The sequence below is a fragment of the Crocodylus porosus genome, unplaced genomic scaffold (genome assembly GCF_001723895.1).
Source record: "Crocodylus porosus isolate Cpor-Errol unplaced genomic scaffold, CroPor_comp1, whole genome shotgun sequence".
NCBI classification, from domain to species: Eukaryota; Metazoa; Chordata; order Crocodylia; family Crocodylidae; genus Crocodylus; species Crocodylus porosus.
In genome coordinates, this window is record NW_017728886.1 from 59459808 (window position 1) to 59471143 (window position 11336).

Genomic DNA, 11336 nt, shown 5'->3' on the forward strand with positions numbered 1-11336 from the left:
CTGCCCCTGTGCAGCTCCCGCCGGGCTCCGCGGCTGCTGCCCGCCGGGGCGCCGCGGAGCAGCAGCAGCCGCCGCGAGGCGCCGGCCACCCCTGCCCGCAGCAGGAGTCCGAGCCCGGCGGAGCTGCGGCCCCCGGGGCCAGCGCCTGCCCCGCCGCCAGCCAGGTGAGGGCCCCGGGGCCGGGGGAGGCTGGGCTGGAGCCGAGGCCCCCTGCTCCTTCGTCCCCGCTTGGGGACCCGCTGCAGGGGCTCAGGGTTGGATCCGGGCTGGCCCCGCGCAGGGCTGCGGGATCCCCGGGTCGGGACCAGCCGCCGCCCTCGCCCGACCCACCAGGGCCCCGGCGCCTGGCGCGCCCGCCGGGTTTGGCTCCTAAAACAACGAACCGCAGGCAGATCCGGGGGTCCTGGGCTTGTTTTATTCATCGGGCACATGGCGGCTACCTAACACGTACCAACAAGCAGCTGAACTCTCCTCAAGTCGTCCTGCTCCGGCAGCAGCAAGTAGATGCTTTTGAGTTCAAACGCCGCCTCCGGGGCAGGGACAGTGAATGCTTCGGTCCCCGGCCTGCCAGGACATAAGTCTCTGCTTACGTAAAGTTTACATGATGGTTTGTATAGGGATGGTCCTGCCTCTGCCAGGGGGTTGGACTAGGCACCGGATGACCTCTGGAGGGCTCTTCCAGCCCTGCTTCTCTAGGCCGTGAACTTGTCCCTCTGTTCTGTCAGGACAGCGGGCTTTAGCTTTCAGTATTTTCTAGGTGTGTGCAGGTGGCTGCTCTAAGGTATAATTTGGCTAGGCAAATGCCATTTTCTCCTGGGCTATCATAATGAGGGCATGCTCTGTATAGTTGCTTTTGGTGTGGGACATCTACATGAGTGTCTAAAAGCTAGTTTTTTCCACCTCACTTCAGAACGGTCCTTGTGAGCCACTGTACTAGAGCTGAATTAGATCCGGTCTTACCAGAGCTGGATAACACACTTCAGTTGGCTGCAGCTGCTTATAGTATTTGAATTAGTAACACAGGAGCAGTAAAATGTGCATTATGCCAGAAAGAGATGAGTAGTGTCCTTTACACTCTTTGCTGGGCCCCCCACGAGTTTAGCAGCTTCCTATTTTATGTTGGACACATGTATGTGGACCCTGATCCTGAAAACAATCATGTGAAACTTCCTGAATGTGAGTAAAGCCATTCTTCTTAATGTAGCTGTTCCCAAGAGTAAAATTACTCACTTCACAAGCTTTTGTATTTTCAGTGCTTTCATTTTGTATAAACTCTACAGCCACCACCTGCTTACCATGGTGATGTATGGTGTGGATACACGGACGAACGGATTGTTCTGAGCTGATTTTTGAAGATGGCAATACATTTTGAATTGTCAAATAATTAATACCTAGGTCAGCATGCTTTTATAAACTAAGTTTTCATATCTCATGATAAAGAGCTTGAGCTTAGTGCAGCCACCCCAGATTTTGTTGAAGCCCCCTTCCAAGTGCCATGCTGCCTGCCCCGAGCACGGCATGGCCCCAGCTCACCCCACACACACCCAGGAGCACCCCTGTCCCCTGTGCTTTCCCAAATGAGCAGTGTGAGCAGCAGCAGGAGCTGCCCCCCCGCATCCCCCAGATGACCCCTGGCTCTGTCCTGTGCCTGCTCCACCCCAGCTGGGCAGCACTTACCCTAGCCCCACTCCCTCCCTCACTGTGGTGTTACCAGATTTGCCCGTTACTTTGGGGTGTGCTCATTTATTAGGGATACATTTTTAGGGTCTTGGTAATTCTATTCATGTGCTGCTTGTGTTACTTGTGTTTCTATACAGAGCTGTATCTCTATCTTCCACAAGCCCTCACCCCTGATGGAGCTATCTTGCAGGACTCAAGTTCAGTGGGGCTGGGTTCCTCCAGTCCCCAAATCAGTCATACACACAAACACACACAGATTAACATGACACGCCTGACCTGGCCGGGTTGATCAGCATGGACAGGCTGACACCCTCATATGCCAAGAATCAGTTCATCAGAGCAACAATAACCACAGTCAGACACAAGCACACAGTTAAACAGAATACCTCTGAATCTGGCTGGGTGTCCAGATGACACCCTCATGGGCCAGCATTCAGTTCATTAGGGCACGTCTGAGCCAAACTGGGTCAATCAGCCTGTACAAGCTGATCCCCTTATGTGTTTCAAACTCAGTATGTCCCAATCTTTTAGCCTCTTGATGAGCAGACCCCACAGTACTTTTGGGCTTCACAGGGATCTTTAGCTTAGGTAAAAGGAGCTGTAGAGCAAGTGGGGAAGGAGAAGTAGAGAAGGAAAAATATACCCAGTTACCACCAGTTTGACTATAATGGTTATTTATTGCTAAGTATATGAAATATATGACGCTAGTAGTGATAGACATGCAAGGAAAAACAAACAGTTACAGTATTACCCTGGTTTCATTAAGTATTTGGGGAAACTTAGCTCAAGCTTAACTAATACAGTTCAGGTTCAGAAATCTATGCTTAGAGAGAAAAGAGAGAGAGCTGGGATCTCACCAGTCCAAAGCACTCGGGTTGCAAAGCTGACAGGGTTAAAGTTCTCAGCACCATCCTTGAAGGGAGATGATCTGCCTCCTTCAGCCCCTCAAGAAGAATGCAGGTGGTATCAGCACACACACTGCTGCCTTTACAGAGTTTTATACCCTCAGTTCAGCTTCTTTCAAGCATTCTCAGTAGTGTAAATCAAATTGTCTTTTCTATTGACAAGGGATTATCTGGTTGGAATATCTCAGGAAACTGATTGATACTCAGGAAACACATACTTGGGAGCCAGCTTGACATTCCTATGGATAGCAGATATACTGATGGGATATCTCCTGGTTCTTCAGAAACAATAGATAGCTTGCGGCCTCAGGGTTTTGGATTTTTACTTGTGAACAAGCCTCAGCTTAGCATGACTTTTCCAGATCTTACTATAGTCTTTTAACAGATTTAAGGCAATTATTGGAATATTGATAACCTTTTGTGGAGAGGACTTCCACCAGTCGTCCCAGGAAAAGTATGACAACACTTGTGGTCAGGGCTTCAATGGGCTGGACGCTGTGATGAACCCTTTACCATTGTTCAAATGTTGCCCATCCCCCTGACTTGGTGTCTTGCCTCAACATTCCCTAACCCAGCAACCGAGTTTTAGCCAATTAAGTTTACCTAGGCCTCCCATAGTGGGGCTGGGGAATGTACAGCCGGAGATGCCTATTAAACTTTTACTTCTGCTTAGAGGGGTGTGTGTGTGGGGGGGTGGGGAAAGTCCTTTGTAAATCCAGATTAGAGCTGGTCTCATTTGGAGCACAGATTCCCCATCATGCAGTGCTCCCCTGCTCCCCCAATTCACTGCAGTCTCTGCTTTAGGCTTTCTGTTCTCCATCTTTCATGTAAATGTATGGTCATCTGGTTCCATCTCGGTTGCAAATGAGACCTAAGGCAGTTGTTTCACTCGTCACCCTTATCTGGAGGGTTTTAGGTGCATCTCTGACTGCATCTTAATCAATTTCTGTTTAGGTTGTGGGGGGGGGATTCTTTGCGAGTCAGCCAGTCTGTGTCCTGTGTCAGGGTTCCCCAAGAACATGGAGCTGAGAGGTAATAGCAGGGGGTGTTGATCTGTGCCCCCCTTCCAACACAACACATTTACCAGCTGGAGGCAGCTGTACCCCGAATCAGATCAGTATTGGCTGATATGCCTCCTTAAGAGTCAGCTATTGGTATTGGCCCCACAAGTCTAATCGGTGCACCCCTAATCAGAAGGGAAATTTTAGCCTCGTTTAAATGATTATTTCTACAGGATTAGAAAAAGGTACTCTATAGTGAAAAAAGGCTGCAGTAATAAACTGAATTACATGATATTTCAGCATATTTGCAACTTTCATTTTTACTTTAATAAAAAGTAATCCACTGTTGCCAACTTCCCCTGCTGTTAGATTCCTTGGCAGGCACTATTTCTTACTTATGAGATGGATCAAGGCTGGAGTTGGGAAAGATTAAAAGGAAGTGTTTTGTTTTTCTGATTATTTTTGTGGTTGTATTTCCCATTAGGGGAGCCTTTAGATAATCTAGTTATCCTTTCAACACTCAGTGACTAACTTTCTTGCATCAGTGCTAGATGAATGAGATTGTTTTTCATAGATCAACAAGTGACAGTCCGAGGGAACTGATATTAGTGGACATGGAAGATAAGAGCAGATGAAAAAATGTAAAACCAAGTATTAGTAGCTGAAACATGCATTTTGGACTTGGACAAGTTTTCAGTACAGCTTGACCTGATTTTTTGTTTTGTTTAATGTTCTAAGAGAATGTAAAGTAACATTATGAAACCTTGAGCAATTAATCTTTGAGAATAATTAAAGCTGTGTAGGCAAGTTTCTGCATTAAGTTGCAAAAGTTAGTTCCATCAAGTTGCAAACAAGTCAGCTGCAGCCTTTGTATTTCATATGTTGTACTCCAATTAATCATTCATGTGATTTCTATAAATGAAATAAACTTATGTAATAAAATGAAGACCATCCTATAATGTTTAGTGGCCATACTAAAATCAAAGTTACTGTTACTTATAGATAAAATATGGTTTTTAAAATGTAAAGCAATAGTATGACTAATTGTCTTGTAAATTGGTGGAATAATGTCAGCATGTTAAAAATGGCATTCTTTGGCATGTTTCATAGGCCAGAAATATAAGCAACTGGACCAAAGCTGAAGAGGGTTTGTCCTATGCTTGTTTTTTTTTTTTTAAATGGTCTTACGTCACCTTTCTGTTACATTTGGTGTTTATCAGAGGAGCAAGGTATGGTGACTTGGTATCACAAGAGATGCAGGGAACTCCATCCATCAGTGGATGGTTGCTTAGATGGCTCTATTTTATATAGACTGAATATGTGTTACAGGGGAAACCAGATACCTTTGAAGAGGTTAATTTACAGACTGAAGGTCCTAGCATAGCAAGTTGCCATGTCACAGTAAAACCATGAAAGGATTCATAATCCTAGGTCCTAGTTTCTTAAGCAGCTATATGAGAATTGTTCCACTGAATTCGATGGGACTATATAAATATACAAGTTGTATGCACAGGAATCAGACATAAGAATTGGAATAGAGCATTTGAGAGAGCGACATTCATTATTTTTGGCTCAAGGGAAACGGATGAAGACTGAATAGTTTGGATGACTGGTACTGGGATATATAGCTTTTACATAGTTATTTGACTTGTCCATGTGCTCTAAATCTGTTTCTTGGTAGACAGATATCCATACTGCAAAACAGTTACATCTTATGCTAAAAATCACTGTCCATGTTGACATAACAGCCCAAGGAGATATCACTGCTCTGTGATTGCCAAGTCATCCCTACATGAAGCTAGATCCAACTGAGACTGAAGCTACTGGCAGCATTGGAAGAGACTGTACTGCTGCCCAAGATGAATGTGTTCACTGGGTTAACTTCATTTTCTGAAGCTGGGTTTGTTTGGAACCTTCCTTGAAGCCCTGAATTGACATACAGTTAAGGAATGCCATCTATAATTAAAGTCAATTATATTGTTGTTCATAAATTACAATAGAAGTGATGAGTTGGTAATTGTAATACTTATTTTCATGACTGACTGTGTAATTTCTCAAACTATGACTACTTTTGGGAAGTTACATACAGCCTGTTAATAGCAAGAGTTGATTGAGCACTTTAAAAAAAAAAAGAAGAAAAACAGCCACACACATACCACGCAAGTTATTGAGTAAGGTAGGACACAGGAAAATGTATAACTTCATCTTCAGCACAGGAGATATTTACATTGAATAAAAACCAATTGATTTGTCCCTGCAGTTTGGAGGGTTTGTTTGGGGGAAGGGGGGAAAGAGAGAGAGGGGAGGGTTTACTGCTGTAGTCTGAATGAAGTAATGCAAAAAATTAAAATTTGGTATTTAAGGTATTTCTTAAATACGTGGTGTTTAACATGCAGAGGGGAGTGGCTATATATCACAGCTGTAGATTTAAAAAAAAAAAAAAGAAAAAAAGGTTTGGGGGGTTGCTTGTTTTAGAAAGCAAACTAGAAAAGTATTCCCTTTTGAAATCGAACCACACTATAGTATAGCATTATGTTGTGTGTAGGGAACTCGGCATGCAAATTAATAAAACTGCTCCAAGATGTCTCCCATATAGATTAGACAGAAGTTAGAAATGTTTGCTAGGAGAAGGAGGATGGGTATAAAGAAAATGAGTCATGGGAAGAACATTGAGTACTGTAAAAGATAATATCTTTTTATTGTGTACACAATGCACTCAAATTTTGCTTTTCACAGTATGTTGCAGTATACAGGTGATTTGTAGGACCCAAGTCAAGCAGATAGCTAGAACAGCAAAGTAGGAGTCAGTGTGTCTACACACATGCTTTATTTACATTAATACCCATTTAAGGCACCCCCCCCCCAAAAAAAAAGTGCTCTTTTGCTAATGTGAATTAAAATGGGCTAATGTGCATTTTTCTAGTACTTCACAGCAGAGTGCTTTTTTATACGCAATCTTGGGAGGGGTTGGTATATCATACACATGCGGGGGGGGGGCGGTACTTTAGTTACAGCAGCTCTGAGAGCTACTAATTAATTAAAAGCACCTGGAGCATCTTGTGCATCAGCTGTCCCTGCACTTCAAAATGGTGATGGGGGCACTTCATCTAAAACTCATTCAAGCTTCAGATAAAAGCACCCCATCACCATTTGTGTATCAGCATTCCTGTGCTTCAGAGACGTGGGAGGCTGTTGCAGTACGGTAATTACTAGGCCTGTGTGAAGGGGCTAGTATTCACTTTGTATTTGGGGGACTGATTTGATTCAGTGATTCGAATCCCAGCCCAGCTCCCAGACTCACCGGGTGCTGCCAGGCAGGGGGCTATCCTCACTGCCCCATGCTGTGGAGGGCTCTGCACGAGCCTCTGAGGCCACTGCAGTTATTTTTCTTTTGGGGGGTGGTTCTTAAAGCGCCAGAGCTGGGGCAGACAGGCAGGTTGTGGCAGAGCCCCCCCATGCAGCATGGGGCAGGAAGGGGCAGCAGGGATCAGCCCCCCCACCCAGTGAGTGGGGGCTTTTAAAAAAGCACTGGGAGCTGGGGCTGATGGGGCAGCCATGGGGTGTGGGGGCAGGTAGGGGATGGGGCCAGGTGGGGGTTCCCCCCACAGCCCCCTCCTTCCAGTCCCCCCACCCCTTACTTACCAGCATGGAATCTGGGCCCAGCTCTCTGCTGCAGCGGGCAGGGACTGCCCGAATCATCGAAGCTCTCTGAATCGATTTAGACCTTTTAATTAGTTCCCCGATTAGATGTGGAGATCCGGCCACTGAATAGAACCGAATCTCCTTTGAATCAAATCAGTACTCGAAGCTTTGCACAGGCCTAGTAATTAACATCCTGCAGCAGACTCGATTAATCAAAACTCTGGAATTTCAGCATGTCAGAGCAGCCTCCCTATCCATGCGTAGGCACCTGGTGGTACTAGACTCGGTGCACATTAATGAGTGTGTAGGTCTGCCTGCTGTTGGATGGTTTATCTTGAAAAGTGCTTGAAGTGAATTTGTACTGCACACAAGATCTGGGAAGGCACTCACTCTAGGTGTATGGAGTGCCTGATAGGCAAACCTCTCATAAATGCCAAGTGGATGCTAGGAGTCCTACAGGGAATTGTAAAAGGTGAAAGATGAAGTGCAGACAGGTTTTAGTTTAGCAAGAAATCAATTGGCACCAGAGATTCAAAGATAGGGGTAGCCCATTCAAAGCCAAGGGCAGGGAAGAGTGCTTTTAGGTACAGCAGATTAGCTTGTTTTAGGATGGTATGCTATCAACCAGGGAGACTCAAAGGAAAGAACAGTAACTGGGAAGAGTGACTTTTGTGCCAGTCTGTTTTGCAGTAATAGGAATTCCCAGAAGTTTACATCACATTTGTTCAAAGAGTGGAGAACTTGATTTAAAAAAAGGGAAACATTCAGCCTGTGACATTGTCGACTGACAAGAAGGAGAATGCATATTAGTAGGGACCTACCAAATTAATGGCAGAAGTGGGCTTCATGGCAGTTTCTCCAATTTCAGGTTCCCCTATGCATCCCTCCCCCTCCCCCCTTGTCGATTGGCTGAGGGACCCTGGTGGCCCTGCTGCCTGGTGCTGACTGGCCAGAAGGCAAAAAATGGTGCCATATTTAAAAGTGCAGTTTTTGCCTCCCTACTGATCAGGACCAAGCAGTGGGAGCCCTCTGCCAGTTGGCGTGTGCGGGGCGGGGGGTGCACAGGGGAACCTGCAAGATTAAAAGGAGCCACTGCAAAGCCCACTTCCACTGTGAATTTGGTAGGTCCCTACGTATTACTTCTGAAGTAAACTGACTGAGAAGTCTGTCCATTATCAAAGGTAAAAATTGTTCTTGTAGTCTATAGTTTACAGAGGAAACTAAACAAAGCTTCTAGCAGAGCAACAAATATTGATTACAGGAATGGAATAATTCCTTCAGAGGTTTAGAAGGAAAATGTCCACTGACAAATAATTGAGGATCAAGTCTGGAGGGTACATTTCTGCACAGTGCATTATAATATATAGAAATTATATAATATTTGCCCTGAGAAGCAGGATGTTAGCTTATATGGATCCTCATATGATGAAGTAGTCTGCTTCTGGTACCCATAAGCTCATTTAGAGCTACCTTGGGTATTTCTTTGCTAGAGATACACTGCAGACACCCTAGTTTGTAAATAGTATGCTTTTATCAGAAAGTTGGAAAGGCAGCTCATATTTGCTTGTACTACTATATTTATTAAAAGGTGAGCTCATAGTCTTGGATTTGAGTACAAGGCAGCAGAGGGGAAGGCGGCTGCTGTGGCTCCTGCTCCAGCCAGGCTCAGAGCTGCAGCCACAGCACCCCACCTCTCTTCTGCCCTTCCACCCACATTCACAGCTCCATGCCGTGGACTAGAGTGGTGCTGGAGTATATGACAACACTGGCCCCTACCCAGCCAGGGGTGGCTGGAGTGGTGGCGACAAGTCCAGGGCCGGGGCAGTTACTACTGCTGCCTAACCAGGTGAGGACTGGAGCCACCGTATGTTCTGCATCCTGGGCCAGAGCTGCAACTGTGGTTAAGTAGCAAGGGTCAAGCTACTTGACTCTTCTGCTGCTTTCTCCACTGCAGTGATGGGGGTGATGAATTTTAAGACAACCTTCCAATTCTAAAAAAGTTACAGGTTGTCCATGTCTAGAATCTAGTTACTGGAGAGCTTTCTTGAATTGGTGTCAGTCCTGGGGCCAGTTTTGTTCAATGTTTTCATCAGTGACCTGGAAGATGACAGAGTATACACTCAGCAAGTCTGCAGGTGACACAAAGCCGGGGGGGCGGGGGGGGGGAGAAGGGGGTTAGTAGGTGTGTTGCCAGCAGGTCAGGGGGAGTGATTGTTTCCTTCTATTCAGTACTGGTGAGTCCATATCTGGAGTACTGTTTGCTTTTGTCCTGCCACCCACAGAAAGGATGTGGGCAAATTGGAGAGGGTCTAGTGGAGGGCAACAAAAATAGTGAGGGTGCTGGGGGACACAACTTTTGAGGAAAAAGTTAGGAAGCTAGGCTTATTGAGTCTAGAGAAGAGGAGACAGAGGGGATTTAATACCAGCTTTCAGCCACCTGAAGTAGGGTTTGAAAGAGGATGGAACTAGATTGTTCTCAGTGGTGGCAGATGACAGAACAAGGAGCAATGGTCTCAAGTTGCAGCAACGGATATTTAGGTTAGATATTAGGAAGAATTTTCCTACTAGGAGGGTAGGAAAATATTGGAACAGGTTACCCAGGGAGGTGGTGGAAGCTCCATCCTTGGAGGTTAAGACCTGGCTAGACATAGCTTTGGCTGGGATGATCTAGTTGGGGATGGTCCTGCCTTGAGCAGGGAGTTGGACTAGAAGAGACTCCTGAGGTCCTTTCCAACCCTAGTTTTCTATGAATTCAAAGTAATTTTAGATTCAGGTAAAGTATATTCAGATACCAGAGATTAAGCCTCTTATTCCCTCCTAATCGAAGTTGTTCTGCTTGTTTCATTTATACTGCAATAGCAGCTTCTTAATGATAATGAATAAGAAGTTGATGAGGGACCCCATTGTTAGATCACCTAAAGCAAAGAATAAATACAATGCTCATGTACAGTCTTAAACTGTATTACAGTAGTTTTGTTCTCCTCCCACTCCAAGACTTCATCATAAACAGCTTCTTTCTTCCAAAAAGTGAATTTTGTTATGCACTATCCTATGGGCACTTTTACCTATGGGTTAGCTACCCAGGGCACAGGTATAGTTTAGGCCAGGGAGCTGGAGTTCAGAGAGGCATAGTGTCAAACTGGATTTAGAAGTCATAGCCAAAGTTAGATAAGCTGGGATTAGAAACCAAAGCCAAAGAGAAGGTAAGCTGAGGGGTCACTGATGTCAGAAGTCAAAAACCAGAGCTGAAAGTCAAATCAGAATCACAAGCAGAGAACCAGAACAGGGCATACCAAAGGGCTTCTGGTCAAACCAGAAGATCAGCAAAGACATGCACAGCTGATCACATACAGAAACTTGTATGTTTGCCCACACAAAGAGAATGGGCTGGGCCTGGCTTTTAAGAGCTGGGGCCGGCTGGACCTGGCTCACTCAGCCCAGCTGGGACCAGGGCCTGCTCTGAGCTTGCTGCAGGTGGAGATGTTTTGTTTTGGGGATGACTTGCCCTGATCTCCTAACTGGGACTGGCTGAGTCTCGGATTCCGGCCTGGCCTCATTACAGATTTTGGCGGGGGGATAGAAAACAGCTGGAGGGGGCCATATTGTCTTTCATTAAGCATAAGACTTGGAGCCTTGAACTGTAAAACATTTTCTCACTTCTGCTTTAAAATTATTGTATTTTGCAGCTGTGATATAAGTTACTATTATTCCAATGTTAAAAATTTGTGAACTGAAGCTGAGAGTATAAGTGACTTGTACCTCAGAACTGAAGCCTCCAAAATTGCTAATCTGCAGAGTTGATCTAAAGTCTGTCTTACAGTCTCAATGAAATCAGTGGGCAGCAGAGATGAGGCTCTAAATCCCCAGAGGTGTCAGACATCCAGTATATTCAACCTAATGTTGAGTCTGAATGGCAGATTCACAGTCAACAAATGTTAATCGTGTTTATGAAGAAAAACTTTCAGATACGAACTAAAGGTTCTCTTCATGAGTCTGAGGTAAAAAAAACTCTCTCTCGGTTCATTTCTTTGGAGGCTCATTGAATAACAATCCTTAGGCACACATTGTTGGTGAGACAAAAGGTATATATTTGCAAATAGGGTCAGAG

General features: G+C 45.2%; 1 protein-coding gene across 1 annotated transcript in view; it reads left to right on the top strand.

The window, feature by feature from the left end:
• Positions 1 to 451: 451 nt before the first annotated feature.
• The window catches only part of NFE2L3 (nuclear factor, erythroid 2 like 3), a 24223-nt gene continuing 13338 nt past the window's right edge, over positions 452 to 11336 (top strand). Inside the window, 1 exon segment of the mRNA XM_019534881.1 lies at positions 452 to 574. Within this exon segment, the coding sequence (XP_019390426.1) occupies positions 548 to 574 (27 nt within the window). The 5' untranslated portion in view covers positions 452 to 547.